This window comes from Macaca thibetana, chromosome 16 (genome assembly GCF_024542745.1).
Source record: "Macaca thibetana thibetana isolate TM-01 chromosome 16, ASM2454274v1, whole genome shotgun sequence".
Lineage (NCBI taxonomy): Eukaryota > Metazoa > Chordata > Mammalia > Primates > Cercopithecidae > Macaca > Macaca thibetana.
Genome location: NC_065593.1, coordinates 11421511 through 11440634, shown reverse-complemented (window position 1 = coordinate 11440634; position 19124 = coordinate 11421511). Strand labels below are relative to the sequence as shown.

The following is a 19124-nucleotide window of genomic DNA, read 5'->3' as shown; positions in this document are numbered from 1 at the left end:
GAGGTGGGCAGCTTGGGTGGGCTGTGCGCTTCTGTGGGCTCTGAACAGGGACAGGGCCCTAAGCTGTCAGCACGTGAAGGAGTTTGTCCACCTCCTGGTCAGAGATCTGGGGCTTGGGCAAAAAAAAAAATAAATAAATAAGTAAAAAAAAATTAAAAAGCCATGATCAGGGAGAGAGTGAGAAGTCCAGCCTCTACCACGTCCCAGAACTAGCCCGGCCTGTCTCCTTCCTCTGATGCCCAAAGTCTCTTCCTTTGAGATCTCTGGGTGTGGGTCAGAGAGGAGAGAAGAGGGCATACCTCCTGGGAAACAAGGGAAGTCATTTCCCCACTGCAGTCTTGCAAAGGAGAGATGCACCCTCCCTGGTCACCCCATCTCCTAGCCCCATGCCCTCTCCTTCTGGGCGCACTGAGCAGGCCGGGAGGGTGCCCGGCACTCACCAGCCTGTGTGGACTTCCTCCGCGCCTTCTTGATGTCCTCCTCTGTCTTGTTGCTCAGCTTGATCTCCAGCTGCTGGGTCTTCATCTCCAGGTCTCTCTGCCGCTCTGTGAGGGCTTTCCGGGCCTGGGATCCAAGGACACAGAGAAGTTGCTCGTAAAGCTTGGAGCCAGTGGGCCTCCTGGGCCACGCAGCCTAGCTTCCCTTTAGAGCCCTTTTATCCCTTGTTTGTGTGGATGATGCCACAGTGGCCCAGAGAGGCCCAGCAGCCAGAGTGGCGCCACCCAGCTAGGTAGAGGCTACACCCTAGCCCTTTTCATCCTTGCCTCTTCCAGTGACATCGGGGCTTAGCCTACATCAATCTCTCAAATCACGTTTGTTTCCCCTGATGGAGCCTGTATACAGACTGGGGACCTAGGCAGTCCTAAAATCACATCCCCTGTGCCTGGAAGGGACCACAAAGGCCACCTGTGTCACCCCCCTGCAGTACTTCATAGGATGTAGCACCAGCCCTCCCGTTCCGGAGCTGGACACGCCTTGACCCTCTCATTCCCCTCACTCTACTGCCTTTCCTCCAGGCCACCACTGGCATCTCTGTGGCCCTTGGGTGGCGGCAGCTGACTGGGTCCAGGGTGTCCCAGTATTTTGAGCCCCCTTCTCCTCTCTAAGGCACCGGGGCTAGGAATCAGTCTCTGGGGCACACTGTCTTCCCTCTAAGGCTGAACATCAGCTCCCTGGAGGCGAGACCACCCAGGACTCTGCATCTTCCCTGAGCAGGAAGGAGAGCAGAAACCGGATGACTGAGTCAGGAGGACTCTGCTCAGTGAGGCTTAAACATGGGCCCCCACGTGAACCAGCACCAGCATTGCCAGTCTCGAGGTTTAATTGGTCGCCTACAGTCCTTCGACCACCCACTGCTGCTGCAGCCTCTCCTCACACCCCTGGCCCTCTGGGTGGTCATTCAAGCATTCGAGCATTTGAGCACCACGGGGAGGCAGCTCCATCTGCCCTTGGATGGGTGGAGTGCTCAGGTATGGGCACGAGGCTTGGACATCCCCCTATTCCCCTACCTGGGGACAAAGACTCCGCCTTGGCATATGGCGCCACTGCTGGCTTCCCAGTCCCCCCCACCTTCCAGGCAGCCCCTGACGCGCCTGCCCCGGCCCAGCGTCCTGGGCTTCTCACCTTCTCCACCGAGGCATAGCGGCTGGCGAGCTGCTTGCGAAGGTCGGCAATGTGGTGGTCGCACTTTTTCATGTCTTTCTTGAAGTTCTCACGGAAGTTCATCAGGGGCTTCTCCACCTCGCTGTGAAGCTGTTGGGAGAGTGGAGAAGCACACTCAGGACCCAGGGTGTCAGCTGTAAGCCAGTGCAGGCAGGAGGGGTGGGAAGGGCGCCCCCATTTCCCCAGGCAGGTGAGGATGAGTCTGGGGCAGCGACCTGGCAGGAAGGTGAGAGACACGCCCTGACACGTGGCTGCCTATCAGGTCTCAGTTTATGCAGGTCACCTTAGCTCAGGAGGCCCCAGCACACGTCTATAGGATAACTGGTTAGCAACTAGCGCCTTCTGATTTCCCCGTCTGTTAACTCCTTTCTTCTGGCTTCTGCAGCTTTTACATTTTAGTTTTAGAATTTTTTACTGCCTATATTTATGGTTTATAATATGCTGTTTTGAAATATGTATACATTGTGGAATGGCTAAATCAAGTTAATAATCGATGGGCCGGGCATGGTGGCTCATGCCTGTAATCCCAGCACTTTGGGAGGTCGAGGCAGGTGGATCACCTGAGGTCAGGAGTTCGAGACCAGCCTGGCCAACATGGTAAAACCCCATCTCTACTAAATATACAAAAAATAAAGTAAAATAAAATAATTATCTGGGCATGGTGGTGGGCACCTGTAATCCCAGCTACTTGGGAGGCTGAGGCAGGAGAATCACTTGAACCTGGGAGGTTGCAGGGAGCCGAGATCGTGCTGTTGCACTCCAGCCTGGGTGACACAGTAAGACACGGTCTCAAAATAATAATAAAATAATAATAATGACCTCACACACTTATTTTATCCCACAGCTTCCTGCACGGCTTTGTTCTTGTGTCTGTCTCCCTTATTTTCCAAACTGAGAGCCTTCTGGGGACAGAAACCACATCAGCGTCTGTGTCTCCAAGCACTTAGCACAGTGACTGGGGTATGCAGCTCCAGTAGAGAACAGTCGAATGAATGCCATTCAATTAGAGGTCTCAGGTCAGTCCTGTTTATCCAACATCTACTCCACGGCAGGTGCCGAGAATACAAAGATGAGCTAGACAGGCTCCAGACCTCGAGGAACTGATGGTGGGAACTCCTCAAGGCCCGCTGGAAACACAGTGGCAACTCTTCCACACTGCGCTCATGGAGTCATTCTCAGCTTGCTGGGCTGCCTGGGGCACAGGCACACAGGTTCCCACCAAAGGGAACCGCCCTGTATCCCAGGGGCCAGAATAAAGGGTTTATGCTGCCAGAAGAGCTGGGTGACATCAGGGTTTTAAGCTTTTTTCTTCTCTTTTATTCCTTCCCTCTTTCCCGCCCCACCCCCCTTTAAAAGAACTTCTCCTTAAAATTTGTTATTTTTGGTTGTGAGCGTAACATTTATTTCATAAGAAAACAGATCGACGGGACCTGCTGCGGTCAAAGCCAGGTGGCACCCTAGCCCTGTGCATCCCTCCCACCCCACTGCCTGGAATCAGGCAACTCTCTTCAACCTATGCCCACTCCACCACCACCAATCCACCTCCACCTGTCTCAGAGGTGTCTCTAGGGGGCGCAGCTCAACTTCCCTGGACAGATGATATCCCAACGAGGGTTCTGTGACTTCTCTCCTCCCCCTCCTTGCCAGGTTTTTGGCTGTACAATATCCTTTTCTCTGGAGACCGACAGGACGTAGGTGTCCTTATTCTAAGTAACTGACTTACACGGGGCTGGGAGCGCCAAGCGGGCAGGGGCCTCATCTAGCTTGACCACAGCTGTGCCCAGTGTCTGACCTGGGCTGGTGCAGGGTGGGCGCCCCTTCTGTATTTGTAGAGAGAATGACAAACTCTTCAGAGCCCAATCCCCTGGGTGACAAGAAGACAGCTTTGTCGCTGGATGGCCTTCAAAGACTCACAGAGAACTGGCCATCCAAACACCTCTCTCCTCCTCGTGTTAGTTGTAAATATGTCCTACTATTTTTTTGAGCCCCTGGAACCTTCCTTGCATAGGAAAACATCCCCATCTGGTGGCAGTTTGCAGGATGCTACAAACATCTTGAGAGCTTATGAGAATAAATAAACCCCCTTCCCATGTACATAGGTTTGGCATTTGCTGAGTAGGAAGAGCTGTACGACTCTGGGAATCTGGGAGAGTCAGCTCAGCCTGCTGACTCAGAAATTCTGGGGTCTCTTTCTAAGGATGTGGAAAGCAAGTGATTTTCAGACTTTAGTATGTCCAGGAATGACCAGGAAGAGTTTTCAACTTTAAGGTTTCCTGGACCCCAGCCCCAGGTTCTGTGGTCTGGGGACAAGCCCATGGACCTGCCAATATACCAAGAAGCTTTTCCCAAATTCAAATGACGTTGTGGAAACGCGACGCTGCTATCACAAGTGATTTGATTCCATAGATGAGGATGCCCAGAATCTCCATCTCTCTACAGACATCAAGTTTTTTTTTTTTTTTTTTTTTTTTTTTTTTTTTTTTTTTTTTTGAGACGGAGTGTCGCTCTGTCACCCAGGCTGGAGGGCAATGGCGCAATCTCGGCTCACTGCAAGCTCTGCCTCCCAGATTCAAGCAGTTCTCCTGCCTCAGGCTCCCGAGTAGCTGGGATTACAGGCACCCGCCACCACGCCCGACTAATTTTTTTTTTTTTTTTTTGCATTTTTAGTAGAGATGGGGTTTCGCCGTCGTAGCCAGTGTGGTCTTGCTCTCCTGACCTCGTGATCCGCCCGCCTCGGCCTCCCAAAGTGCTGGGATTACAGGCATGAGCCACTGCGCCCGGCCGATATTAAGTCCTTTTTAAAGACATAATTTTTTTTCCTTTAAAATGGTTAGGCTGGTATCTTTAGTACTCATTCTTAACTCTTAAGCATCTCTGTTGAACCAGGAGTCAGAAGTCCTTCCTGGAAGGATGTCCTTGCAGACAGGCCGGCCTGTCATGGGCCCATCAGTTTTTCTTTCCAACACTCTCGCTCTCTCTGCTTCCTTTTCATCTCACACATCAGAAGAGAATAAGAGAAATTCCAAGTTGGTAGGAATTTCAGACACTGTCTAGTCTGATATTTGTCAGACGGTGTGCGGCCGAGAGTTATGAAATCGATTTAATGGGCCGGGACCAGCTTTTTTGGTGAGAACAGACCAGACTTGAACAGAAAATACATTTTAAGTAGGAGGATAAATACTGTTTTATCAAACATTTGTTTCAGCTGCAGATGTGTGTCCATGTCTTGTGTGCAGATACTGGAGTGGATACCTACAGATGGGTTCCGAACACCCATGTAAAATGCATCATTGCTAAGACACTGTCAAATAAGTGTAAAGAGACTGATGTGGTCTGAATTCTTCATTTTGTATGTGAAGAAATAAAACCCCAGGCAAGTTAAGTGACTTGCCCAAGGTCACAGAGCCTAGTTAGTGACAGCACTGAGATACAACTTATGTCTCCTCACTCCTGTCCCCTAAATCTTCTGATGGAACGCACAGCCTCTACTGCATGAGATTTTCTACCAGCAGAAGGAATTCTGCTATTCTCCCTTCTTCAGTAGGAGCCAGGTGTAACTTCCTTTGTATACAGCACTCTGATTTCTTTAGTAACCTGTTGCTGTTAGCAATGGCTTGAGCTAGTGGACCAGAAAAACCAGAAAAATTGCTGTAACAAAATTGCATTTCTTTTTTTTTTTTCTTTTTTGAGACGGAGTCTCTCTCTGTCGTCCAGGCTGGAGTGCAGTGGCCGGATCTCAGCTCACTGCAAGCTCCGCCTCCCGGGTTTACGCCATTCTCCTGCCTCAGCCTCCCGAGTAGCTGGGAGTACAGGCGCCCGCCACCTCGCCCGGCTAGTCTTTTGTATGTTTTAGTAGAGACTGGGTTTCACGGGGTTAGCCAGGATGGTCTCGATCTCCTGACCTCGTGATCCACCCGTCACGGCCTCCCAAAGTGCTGGGATTACAGGCTTGAGCCAGCGCGCCCGGCCTGCATTTCTTTTTTTTTTTTTTTTTTTTTTTTTTTTTTTTGAGACGGAGTCTGGCTCTGTCGTCCGGGCTGGAGTGCAGTGGCCGGATCTCAGCTCACTGCAAGCTCCGCCTCGCGGATTTACGCCATTCTCCTGCCTCAGCCTCCCGAGTAGCTGGGACTACAGGCGCCCGCCACCTTGCCCGGCTAGTTTTTTGTATTTTTTAGTAGAGACGGGGTTTCACCGTGCTAGCCAGGATGGTCTCGATCTCCTGACCTCGTGATCTGCCCGTCTCGGCCTCCCAAAGTGCTGGGATTACAGGCTTGAGCCAGCGCGCCCGGCCTGGCCTGCATTTCTTAAAGAGCTTTTACCCCTGACACGGAGCATTCGGAGCAAAATTTCAATAAGTCTTTTGGAGCAGACGTTAAAAAGGATTTTCAGCATATGGAGCTATGTTATTCATGGCAGTCAAATAAACCCTTGGAGGCACTTTCTTCTCAAGGAATCTCCGTAAAACCACTAGGCTGCTGCGATGATCGCCTGAGGCCACCAACACTGACCGACAGGCTGGAAGCAGCTGAGAGCTTCTTGTAGCAAAGTCTGTTTTGCATGATGGGTCTTCATGAGCTTCCCGTCGGCTGAATGGTGAGGTCCTCCCTGTGTCCTGAACACTAACTTAAAAATGCTCTGAGCATTTGGTTGTCCGGGGCCAGTCTGCACCAGCCCATTGGCAACCCCTGGAAGGGCAGACGTTCAAGAAGACGTTGTGTTTTCAATGCCATTGGTCTGCCAAAGAGGGGGTGTTGCTGGAAGAAAAGCTCTGGGGACCAAGTCTCTCATTTGCTCAGTCCTCTCCTTTGCTTGCTCTGTGACTGAGCCCACCTGGCTGTGTGACCATGGGCTGTGATCTCACCCCACCTCTTCTCACTGTGAAATGGGGATGCCATCTCGCACGGTGGTTGACGGCAATGAGTTAAATCCTGCACACAGCCATCCACACCGCTTACGTCCCCACTACCCCGTCGGAGAGGGTTTTACCACCTGTTGAGTACTCTAAACAATCAAGAATCAGCGGTCCTGCTGATGGGGAGTAAATGCCACCAAGATTCCCGGGCACCCAGCAGGTGACCTTTCCAAAGCTCACAGCTCTGGCTCCCAGCCCCACCCCATCACAATGGCAGCCCTCCCAGGCATCTTGCCAGTCAATGGAAGTTTCCACCACAGCAGAGAATGGAGCTGCTGGGGGCTCTGACAGGAGAAGGGAGGCCTTGGCGGGGAAAGCTACTCATGATCTGCCGCTGAAAAATAACTTGCTGTTTTGGATGCCACGCGGGAAAAACACCCTTTCATGGAGTTCCCTTCTCTGCCAGGACTTGAGTAGCCATTTTCTTGTGAAGCGCTTGGAGTAGTGAGGTTAGTTAGCGTGCCTTCACTAGCTGGGAATTGTCACTCACATCTGGGTATCAACTCAATCTTGGGGCACACTAAGCCACGGGGAGCTGTAGCAGCTCTGTTCCCTCTTCCCACCCAGCTCCTTAGAAAGTCCTCTCACGTGTCTCAGTCATCTGAGTCACTCATTCTGCCTTCTGCGTGCCGATTACCATCATGGGGTACGTCATATGGGATCCCAAAGCAGGGAATTGCAATTGCAGTGGGAATGGCACGAGGAAAGAGACGCGACCAGTGAGTGCTGAACGTGGAAGCCCCAGAAAGCAGCAACCATCTCTGAGGGATGCTACCTTCAAATGATCAAGGATGCGTTTAAAGAAGGGAGACTCAGAGTTTAGGCAGTTTACCCTGCTGTGTCCGACTAGTGATGATGAGAGGGCAGAGGGATGAGAAAGGAGGCCAGGGTCACTGGGATGGTGCACTCTGAGAGGTCCCTCTTTTTTTTTTTTTTTTTTTTTTTTTTGAGACAGAGTCTCACTTTGTCACCACGCTGGAGTGCAGTGGCATGAACTTGGCTCACTGCAACTTCCGCCTCCAGGGTTCAAGAGATTCTCCTGCCTCAGCCTCCCAAGTAGCTGGGACTACAGGCGTGCGTCACAAAGCCCAGCTGACTTTTGTATTTTTTTTTTTTAGTAGAGATGGGGTTTCACCACGTTGGCCAGGATGGTCTCAGTCTCTTGACCTTGTGATCCACCCGCCCTGGCCTCCCAAAGTGCTAGGATTACCGGCGTGAGTCACCACACCCGGCCCCTCTTTCTTTAAGAGGCAAGACTGTTAATGGGTAGCACCACCAGTCACGCACACTTTAGAGTGGATTATTTCACTGAGAGATTTAGTTTATTTTTCATCTAAAAATTAGCTGAGAGTCAGGGAGAAAACCTGGAGACATGTGCCAGGAAGTGGGGAGCGGAGAGTCACTTGGAAACATGAAGAAATCTTGAAAGAAAGGAGACCTGAAAAGACTGGGGGTGGGGCGGAGATAGTCAGAGGGCTCCGTTCACTCATGACTCAATAAGAAAATATTTATTAAGCATCTACTATGTGCAAGGCACCATCCTGAGCCCTGAGGATAGGAATAGGACAGCAATACCCTGCGCTTGAGTCCTGGCGCTAGTATCTTCAGAACTAAATGAAAGAGAGACCCTTACAGCCAGGTGTGGTGGCTCACGCCTGTAATCCCAGCATTCTGGGAGGCCGAGGAGGGTGGATCACGAGGTCAGGAGTTCCAGACCAGCCTGGCTAACATGGTAAAACCCCATCTCTACTAAAAATACAAAAAATTAGCCAGGCGTGGTGGTGGGCACCTGTAGTCCTAGCTACTCGGGAGGCTGAGGCAGGAGAACCTAGGAGGCAGAGGTTGCAGTGAGCTGAGATCGTGCCATTGCACTCCAGCCTCGGTGACAGAGTGAGACTGAGGAGAGGAGAGGAGAGGGGAGGGGAAGGGAGGGGAAGGGAGGGGACAGGAGGGGAGGGGAGGGGAGGGGAGGGGAGGGGAGGAGAGGGGAGGGGAAGGGAGGGGAGGGGAGGGAAAGGGAAGGGAAGGGAGGGGAGGGGAGGGGAGGGGAGGGGAGGGGGGGGGAGGGGAGGGGAGGGGGAGAGGAAAGGAGGGGAGGGGGAGAGGAAAGGAGGGGAGGGGGAGAGGAAAGGAGGGGAGGGGGAGAGGAAAGGAGGGGAGGGGGAGAGGAAAGGAGGGGAGGGGGAGAGGAAAGGAGGGAAGGCAGGGAGGGAAGGAGGGAGGGAAGGAAGGGAGGGAGGGATGAGGGAGGGATGAAAGGAAGGAAGGAAAGAAGGAAGGAAAGGAAGGAAGGAAGGAAGGAAGGAACGAAAGAAGGAAGGGAAAGAGGGAGGGAGGAAGGAAGGAGAGAAGGAAGGGACGGAAGGAGGGAGGGAGGGAGGGAGGAGGGAGGAAGGGAGGAAGGAAGGGAGGGAGGAAGGGAGGAAGGGAGGGAGGAAGGGAGGAAGGAAGGAAGGAAGGAAGGAAGGAAGGAAGGAAGGAAGGAAGGAAGGAAGGAAGGAAGGAAGGACTCTTTACTTGTTCTGAAATTTTGCAACCACCACAAATTAAAAAAAAAAGAAATTCTCCCTTTGACATAACCTAGTATTTCCTGACACTAGGAAGAGACAGGACATGCTACACCATCCCTCTGAAAGCCAGGCAAAAAGAAAGCAGGGCTTCATCACTCAGGGGCTGCCCTGAGAAACTGGGGGGTGTGCTAAGGCCTGCTCCCAATGGCTCCCAAGAGCCGAATGTTAAATTTTCAGGAATTCTGTTTGCTGGTTGTTAAACACAGCCATTATCAAAAGGAAATGATATAAACTTATAACTGAATTAATTATATTAAAAACAAAGGCAATAGGCCAGGTATAGTGGCTCATGTCTGTGATCCCAGCATTTTGGGGGTTAGAGGCAGGAAGACTGCTTGAAGCCAGGAGTTCGAGACCAGCCTGGGGAAAACAGTGAGATACCATCTCTACAAAGAAATAAACAATCACCCAGGCGTGGCTGCATGCACCTGTTGTCCCAGCTACTTGGGAGGCTGAGGTGGGAGGATCGTTTGAGCCCACGAAGCTGAGGTTGCAGTGAGCTATGATCATGTCACTGTACTCCAGTCTGGGCAACAGAGTGAGACCTTGTCTTTTTAAAAATAACAAAAAATAAAAAACCAAGGCAATAAATACCCAGCACTTACCACCTCCTAACTACACTTTACTATTTTCCATGCTCCTGGTGGATATTGATGGTCGTTTGTGCTACTGTATCCGTATAAAAGCACCACTTCATGGTGAGCCACTGGGCATCTCTTCCCAACTCCGTATTCCGTGACTTCATGTGGATACTTTGAAATTTACACCAGGGAAAATGGCAAACAGGGCCAACTGGAGAGACCGTTGTTAACTATTTTTCAGTCCCCCAGTGTGTAAGACCAAAGGAGAGCAGCTGCACGGAGGGGTTACCTTGGCAGAGAACTTGAGGTGAACTTCTGCTTCGTCCGCCAGGCTCTTCTTCACCTGGGCCCACGCCTCGCCCAAGGAACTGCAACAAAAAGACCATGAGACTCAGGTCAGAAGCCAAAGCCCTTCCTGAAGTGGGACGGTGGGGCTCCACCCCAGGTCTCGGGGAGGTATATGACAGCTGAGAATGTGGATGTGGATGAGGCAGAGGCTGGGCAGAAACCAGACACGAGCATCACGTTTCAACTCACAGGGTCGGATGAGCCACCAAGGTCCAAGTGAGCTCACCTTACCTCTGCAAGCTAAGGAAACAGACTGTGGCACATAGCCGAGTGGTGGGGGGATTCCTAGAAATCCAGAGGCTCTCAAGGACCCAGGAAGGTACAGGAAGCAGGTATGGGGACATTCCAAAGCCTCAGTTGCAGTGAGGGCCTTGACCCCTGGGCCGTCACTGTCCCCAGAGCTTTCACATCACCCCTCCCTGGTTTGCCGATGAGGGATGCAAGCATCTGCTAATCAATCAAGGAAGGAAACAGGTTCTATTCCAGGGAGAAGCTCTTTTAGTTTGTTTGTTTGTTCCTTGAGACAGAGTCTTGCCCTGTCACCTAGGTAGGAGTGCAATGGCGCGATCTTGGCTCACTGCAACCTCTGCCTCCTGGGTTCAAACGATTCTCCTGCCTCAGCCTCCCGAGTAGCTGGGATTACAGGACTGCGCCACCATGTCTGGCTAATTTTTGTATTTTTAGTAGAGACAGGGTTTTGCCATGTTGGCCAGGCTGGTCTTGAACTCCTCAGGTGAGCCTCGGCCTCCCAAAGTGCTGGGATTACAGGCATGAGCCACCGTGCCCAGCCAGAGAAGCTCTTTTCAAACAGAAGGTACCATGCAGCCCTGCTTATGGAAAAAACCCCAGCTGCCTGGCTTCCAGAAGGGGCAAAGATGGACTGTGTGGGTCTAGTGACCTAGATGCAGCCACAGGGCAGAGAAGGCTCCCACTGCCATCCTCGGAAGCAGGGTCTCCTCTAGCACTGCTTCTCTAGCTGTGAGCCCTGATGCGGCCCACAGCTTACTAGAGAAGGGCCAAGTCCTCTTAGCGGCATCACGTCTCCACTCCAAGGAGGGGCTTCATGTAGAAGAAATCGCCTGAAGTCCCTAAGACTTGCCAATGCAGGCCCCAGGCTACATTCTCTAGGATTTGGAGCTCTTTAACCCCATGACCCTTCCAAATGATACCCCTGCTTTCTTGCTCCCAGCCTCTTCAACACAGCCAGTAAATCCAGGCTGAATGTTCTGTTGACTTAATATCATCCAAAAGCCACTCCCCCCCAGAGAATTCATTAAAGTCGAGTGGCAAAAGCTGATTAAAAGACAGCATGTGGTGAGGCTTCTGGGTCTAGAGCAGAGCAGCCAGTAGCAAAGAATTGCCCAGCAGAGCACAGCAGATCCCTCTGATGACTGGCCAGGCCTGTGTGTGGGTGGTGCTGGCTCAGGCCGAGGTGGGTGTTTATGGGAAATGACTGCCTGATTTTATCTAGGAGTCCAGCAGCAAAGAAAGGTCCCCTCAGTGATCCTGGCAGGGGAAGCCACCAGAGAAGCGTTGGAGTATGAAACGGGGCAATCCAAGCTGTTGACAATTGTCTCTGCCTGAAGGGCCTGAGCTCCAGGAAGCTGTGCTGGGGTACTCCACACCCTCTGGGTGGCTTGGGTGCCCCACCTGATTCAACAGGTGGGTAGGAGGTCCAGAGGTGGCGGGAGCAGTCCTGGCAGTTACACAGATCAGCGGAGCAGAACACAGAGTTATACAGCTAGGGCCGATTGACTGCAGCAAAGAGGTTAAGGTGTTTCCATGGGGGAAAACAGATGATCTTTTTAACAAATGGTGCAGAGACAACTGTACATCCATAGGAGGAAAAGGAATCTTGGCCCTACCTCACGCCATACACACAAATTATCTCAAGATGCCTCCTAGCTCTAGGGTGAAAGCCAACACTATTCAAAGCATATGGAGGCTGTCCTGGGAGGAGTGGGAATTGGATTAAAGGGAGGTGCGAGGGGTTTGCCCCTGCAGCTGAGCCACCCACAGCAGCCAGCAGGAGGTACGAACAAGAGTCACAGAGTCAAAAAGGCCCTGGGCAGTGCCCAGGCTTTGTATGAGCACATGCGTCTTTCCACAGAGCTGTCAGTCTACTGTCAGCAGAGCACATGGCAGGTAAATGGCCCAGGGACAGCCATGGTGGCCTGAGAATGTCATCTCTGGGCAACTGGGAGGAAAGGAAGAACCATGGTTTTCCACCAACACAACGTTCTCAGCTCTACCTCCAGGCCACACCCTGCTAAGTGGGAGGACATCTCTCCAGACATTCAGATGGGCCCCTCTGAGCCAGTGCATCCTTGGTGAATGCCTCCCTGCTCTCCAATATTCCAGACTCTCTGGAGTCATGTCACTATTTATTAAAATGCTACTTACAAATTCATTCGAAAAGAGATTTTTCATCTAATAAACAGTTAATGAAAAACAAAACAAAATCTGAGATGCATCTCTGTTCCAACATATAGTTTGAGGCACGCCAAGTCAAAATGCATGTTGTTTTCATGATCGCCCACTAGGAAAACCAAAATCCCATTTCCTTTCCACACAGGAGAGAAAAACTAAAGGCAGAACAAACAGCCGAATTCCGCTTATTTACCAATGTGTACACGTCCTGTGAAATCTAATTTGGACAGAAGTTGAATTGCAAAAGCCACTCCAGCCTCCCTGAGAAGCATCTTCCTTGACTGCTCCAAATTTCTAGACTCCTGCTTTGCTTTGAAAGTCTTCAAGGAGATGGGGTTAAATGTCCAAAGCTGTGTGTAAACGTAAATCAGTGTCGTTGCACGCTGTATGTAGGGGGCTCATGTGTTCATGCTCCAGTGCCTGCTACAGGACTGTGTGCATGGGGCTGCTATGTGGGCATGCAGGGTGAGAAGTAATGTGTACATCTATGGAGCAGTGGCCCTGATGCATGTATGTGAGCTTGTGCTGTGTTTGTCTCTGTTTGTCCGTGCATGTGTGTACAGTATGTCAGCGTGGGCCTGACTCACGGAGCTGGACTGCTCGGGTGAGGAGCATATGCTGTGCGTGTTGGCCAGGACACAGTGTCCTTGGCAGCAGCCCAGGCCGGAGAGGTGGAAGCCGGAAGACTCCAGAGCGGCACAGTGGTTGCAGGGCACGGGGATACTTAGGAAAGCCCCTTCCCAGGCAGCAAGAGCTGCTCCTCTATGTGCCGCCTTCCTGCCCCATCTCAGGCCCCGTGCATGGAGCAGGAGGAGGCCAGGAATGAACTAACCTCATTTACATCTGTGGAAGGGACGCTGGTCTTGCTGGGCTGCCCTGTGGTCTGTGGCTGGCGGGGAGGGTGAGAACCATTCCAAGGAGGCTGCCTGGCTGCACAGCCAACCCATGTGGAGGGCTTAATCAAAGCCACATTTGGGCTGGCAAAATCTCAGTCCCCTGAAGGATTTCAAGCCATGAAGGCAGATTTGGACTGGTTGAACATCACGGCTCGCTGACAACCACAGCCGTCCCACAATAGAACGTCTTCCTTCCTCGGGGGTTCACTCCCCCTTGGAGGAAGAATTCAAACACAGACCAGCACCAGAAGGAGGTTGGAAGAGAGAGGACCTCTAGGGACCTTTTCAGCTCTAACCTCCTGAGAGTCTTTGTGTTTTTACTGAGGTCAAATTCATATAACATAAAATTAACCGTTTAAAAGTGAACAATTCAGGCGCATTGAGGACAAGACCGAATCAAATGCCCATTTTGTGAGTGCAACTACCACCTCTATCTAGTTCCAAAACATTTTTGTCATGCTAGTATGGACTAAAGGTTTATGTCCTGCCAAAAGTCTTAGGTTAAAACCCTAACACACAATGTGGTTGCATTTGGCAATGGGGCCTCTAAATGAGGTCATAAGGGTGCAGTCCTGATCTGATAGGATTAGTGTCCTTATAAAAATAGACATTGGCCAGGCGCGGTGGCTCACACTGCAATTCCAGCACTTTGGGAGGCCGAAGCTGGTGCACTGCCTGAGGTCAGGAGTTCTAGACCAGCCTGACCAACATGGTGGAACCCCGTCTCTACTAAAGATACAAAAAATTAGCCAGGTATCGTGGCACATGCCTGTGGTCCCAGCTACTTGGGAGGTGGAGGTTGCAGTGAGCTGATATCAGGCTACTCCAGCCTGGGCAACAGAGCAAGACTCTGTCTCAAAAAAAAAAAAAAAAAAAAAAAAATAGACATCACAGAGCTCTCTCTCTCTGAGTACACACCAAGGAAAGGCTGCATGAACACATAATAAGAAGGCTGCCATCTGCAACCCAATGGGAGAGTCCTCACCAGGCACCAACCCTGCTGGCACCTTGATCTTGGACTTCCCAGCCTCCAGAGCCATGAGAAAATAAATTCTGTAGTTTCAGCCACTCAGTCTGGGACATCTTGTTGTGGCAGCCCAACCAGATGAACACATACCCCAAAAGGAAACCCGGTAGCCCCTAAGCAGTCACAACCCATTCCCCTCCTCCTTCAGACCCTTGCAAGCAAATGACAATCCACTTTCTGTTTCCATGGGTTTGCCTGTTCTGGACATTTTACATAAATGGAATCATACACTATGAGACCTTTTGTGCCCGGCTCCTGTAACTTAGCAGAATGATTTCGAGGCTCATCCACACACTAGCATGTATTAGTGTTCCATTCCTTTTCATGGGTAAATAATATTCCATCGTCTATCCGTGGATATCCATTGTGCATACACCACCATTTGTTTATCCTCTCATCGCTGGGTGGAACGTGGGTTGTTTTCACCTTTTGGCTGTTATGAATATTGCTGCTCTGTACATGTGTATAGATGTATTAGTTTGAGTGCCTGTACTCAATTCTTTTGGGTATAAACCTAGGAATGGAATTGCTGGTCATATGGTAATTCTATGCTTAGCTTTTTGAGGAACAATCAGATTGTTTTCCACAGTGGTTGCACCATATTCCATTTCCCCCAGGGGTGCATGAGGGCTGAGACTTTTTTACCCACTAGGAATCCTTCTGTGGCTGGGAGGGTTGGGTTAAGCTTCTCCCAGCCCAGGTCCCACTCAACGGTCACAGCATTAGTGGGAAGGGAGCCTGTGCCTCAAGCCCACAGGAGAGAGCTCCAGACAAAGGGGCCAGGTACAACACCCTCTCATACCTCTCATACCCAGCTTCCTTCCAGCCTGTCCCTAGAGAAAGGGGAGCTCGAGTGGGCATCTAGAAGCTACTGCTCAGCTAGCAGGGGTCAGACCAGAGGGGATTCTGACATACTGCAACATCTGGAACATGGCCCTTGGTCACTAAAGAGAAGACAATGTGGAAGTGTCTTTTTTTTTTTTTTTTTTTTTTTTTGAGACAGAGCCTTGCTCTGTCGCCCAGGTTGGAATGCAGTGGCGCGATCTCGGCTCACTGCAAGCTCCACCTCCCCGGTTCACGCCATTCTCCTGCCTCAGCCTCCCAAGTAGCTGGGACTACAGGCACCCGCCACCACACCCGGCTAATTCTTGTATTTTTAGTAGAGAGGGGGTTTCACCATGTGGGCCAGGCTGGTCTCGAACTCCTGACCTTGTGATCCACCCGAATTGCTGGGATAACGGGCGTGAGCCACCGCGCCTGGCCGGAAGTGCCCTTTTGAGTGTGGACACCCATACCTTGAGTCATGGGTGCCCTGCTTGGGCCACGGGCACACACCTTAAGTCATGAGCACCCACCTGAGTCACGAGTGCCCACCTTCAGCCAGGCCTATGGAGAGCTCTCCATCCAAACTGGGGCCATGCCAGTGATCAGTGATGACTGGCTGATCCCCCTTCCTCAGTGACCCCCCATCCTCCCCACTCCCACCTCTCTCCTACCCACTCACCCTTCCTCCTGAGAAGCCAAGGAGTTCTGAGAGAGCTTTGCTAAGTTCTTCGCATAGTCTTCTTCAATCTTTATCCTGCAAAGACAGAAAACCCAACCCACATCAGCTCTCCAGTGCCAGACGGTGGATCTGCCCTGCTGCCCTGCACACCTCCGCCGTGGAAAGGAACTCACTAGACCACAAGCTCTGAGACTGCATGGCTCTTGTCTGTCCACCTGACATGCAGTAGGTGCTTAATAAGTACTTGTTGGATAAACGAATGAACAAAACTATCTGGACCTCCACCTCCTCATCTGCAAAGTAGGATATTTTCTCCTGTCTCCTAGAGCTGTGAAGACGAGAGCTGGCGTTTACATAGTTCCTAGCACAGAACAGGAAACAAGACCCCTGAATGAATAAATGAAGGAAGGAAGGAATGAATGCTTGCAACTCGTGATAGACTACCAGCAATAATACCCAGGGCTGTCCCCTCTCCTTTCCAGCCCCAGAACTCCCAGGTGGCCTCGGGCCCTCAGCAGCAGAACAGAAGATCTCCCTACTGTCTCACACCCCCAGGGCCTCTGATTGTCAAGCCTGCTGGGTGCAAGTATTTCCATGGAAACCTGGCAGTGCCCAGGGCTGCAGGTAGATTCTATTTCCCTAGAGAGGAAAGTAGCGTTGGATGTAGCTTCCGGCAGGCAGGCCTTTGACACATTTGCAAGGCAACTCCCCAGGGGGTGTCCTGTATTATCTGCCACGTCGTGTGAAGCATGTTGTCAGAGGTACTGTTCGCCACCTAAGTGGTCCTCTGGGCCACAGTGGGAGACAGAGTAGCTATGCTTATGCCAACCAGAGCTGGCCAGAGCCCAGGATTCAGAGAGCCCCTGGTCCATCACACAGTGAACAGAAAAGCTCCAGAGGCGCTGGGACCACAGCATTTGCTTCCCAGCCACTCAAGCACCTGGCACCCAAAGAGTACGATGATGGAGAGAGGGCAGTGGACAAAGTCTGGCCGCAGCATTCCGAGTAATAATAATTGCATGACTTGGCATCAGGAGACTCACAATCTCGTTCCTTCTTGCACTGCTTTTCTCTCACCTCCACCTTCAACTGGTCTCTAGGTCCTCCTGAGTCTCATTCCAACTGATCTGCCTCTGTCACTTCCTCTCCATCCCCCTACCTTCAACCCCAGACTGTGGCCAAGAGAGATCTCTAGAAGGGAGATCTATCCATGCCACACTCCCGGCTCCTCAATGCCGACCACATGCACCAGACACACGACGCTCCTGTGTCTCACCTCCAGGACCAAAGCGTGCGTCACCTCCACTTCTGCCCCACTTCCCGAAACCAAGACCCCAGCAAACCAGCCAGCACCTGTCCTCGAGCCAGGGAAGCTCCCAACTCTGAGCCTCAGCTCTCACCTCTCCTGGCACTAAAAAGCCTTCCCAAGATCCCAAGGTGGCTGGTGTATGCGTTTTCTCTAGGAAGCCCAGAATGTCCTGAAATGGCAGTTTCCATTTATTTGCTAACAAGACGTTGTTATGGAAATATAAACCACAAGCGTGTTCAAGCTTTGACTTTTGCAGTCAGTTCCTATTTGCCTGTTTTATACCATTGTCTTCTCAAACCCAAGCCGTGCAACCTCTCCATTTCCCACCAGTTTAATGGGTCATAAAATAAGGATCTGATAATACAAATTGAAAATAGGCCCTCTGTCTACACCCAGAGCACCCTGAACACATCCGATCTCATCTGAAAATAGGCCCTCTAAGGGAAAGGGGTGCTTCAAAACGCCAAAGCATTATGACTTGATTATTGCTGTTATAATTAAAAAGGAAAATTTTTGGTTGGGCGCAGTGGCTTACACCTGTTAATCCCAGCACTTTGGGAGGCCGAGGCGGGCGGATCACCTGAGCTCAGGAGTACCGAGACCAGCCTGGCCAACATGGTGAAACCCCGTCCCTACTAAAAAGACAAAACATTAGCTGGGCGTGGTGGTGCACGCCTGTAATCCCAGCTACTCCAGAGGCTGAGACAGGAGAATTGCTTGAACCTCGGAGATGGAGGTTGCAGTGAGCCAAGATTATGCCACAGTACTCCAGCCTGGGTGACAGAGCAACACTCCGTCTCATAAAGAAAAAACAAATAAATATTTGTAAAAGATATTGCAATTTGCTATAAATATTTCCAACTCCAGATGGAAAGTGTTGTGTGTGTGCACATGCGTGACAGGTGGGTATGTGCAGGTGTGTGGGTATGTGAGTGTATGCTGAACAGGACCTCAGAACTTGGAGAGAGAGACAGAGAGAGAGAGAGAGAGAGAGAGGAGGAAACAGAAAAGGAACTTCTCTTTCTCTTTGTAGATTTCTCCATTTCCATTGGGCTAAGTTTATTGTTTCTTCATCTGTGTTCCCAAGCTCTTCAGACAAAACACTGTTACAATCCTGAGGCAGGGATGGGGTAGGAGGAGGGCTCTACATCTCCTGCCCTGGAACACAGGTTTTGGCTAACGATGAATTGAACTGTAACTTTCCCCCCATTGGTTATGGTAAAGGGCAGTGCTTCAAATGACGGCCAGGTACATAAGTAAAGGAGTGAAGAAGTCTGCGGGAGAATACAGTACGGAGTGGTGGAGACTGTGGCAAAATGGGAACACAAACACCCCCTCTACAAGAGTAGCTGCTACTCAGCTCCGGCCAATTGTCGCGTGAGGGATGTGGAGGCAATCCTGCCAACGCTTCTGCTCTTTCAAGGTGTGCAAAATATCCAGATTTTAATATGAAATCTACCCATTTTTTTGTGTCGGTTCAAATATTTAAAAACATTGTATCGGCCAAAGCTACACATCTGCTGACCAGATCCGTCCCAGGGGCCATGAGTTTGCCACCTGGTGCTAACCAGCCCAATGCTGAGTGTGCTGTGCTGAGTCCTGTGCTGTCGCCCCCTGGCCACGGGGCCCCCGGGGAACACTGGTGCCAGGCCCCAGGGCTGGGAGGGGCCCAGGCTTCACCTTTCCCGGATGAATTCTGACATTTCCTTCTGCATTTGTTTGCCCTTCAGCTGTTTCTGGAGCAGTAGTTCAAACCCAGCCACAGTGCCGTTGCCTTGGGGGTCCTTCTTATCAGCCTACAAAGGAAGCAGAAGCACAAGAGTTTAGGGCAAGTCTGCGTCTGCAGCCAGGGAGAATGGCGAAAAGAGAGGACAGCTCCCAGATG

General features: G+C 51.2%; 2 protein-coding genes across 5 annotated transcripts in view; both read right to left on the bottom strand.

Moving 5' to 3' along the window:
- The window catches only part of STX8 (syntaxin 8), a 691269-nt gene extending 672400 nt beyond the window's left edge, over window positions 1-18869 (bottom strand). The window contains exon 1 of the mRNA XM_050765472.1: window positions 18866-18869. The gene's annotated coding sequence lies outside the window, so the exon portion shown is untranslated. The remainder of the gene's footprint in view (window positions 1-18865) is intronic.
- Window positions 1-19124, bottom strand: part of GAS7 (growth arrest specific 7) — a 289764-nt gene that overhangs the window by 14319 nt on the left and 256321 nt on the right. For all 4 annotated transcript variants that reach the window (XM_050765349.1, XM_050765352.1, XM_050765351.1 and 1 more), the window contains exons 7-11: window positions 18920-19035; window positions 15931-16005; window positions 10015-10093; window positions 1624-1752; window positions 441-564 (exon numbers count right to left, since the gene is read on the bottom strand). In XM_050765349.1, the coding sequence (XP_050621306.1) occupies window positions 441-564; window positions 1624-1752; window positions 10015-10093; window positions 15931-16005; window positions 18920-19035 (523 nt within the window). The remainder of the gene's footprint in view (window positions 1-440; window positions 565-1623; window positions 1753-10014; window positions 10094-15930; window positions 16006-18919; window positions 19036-19124) is intronic.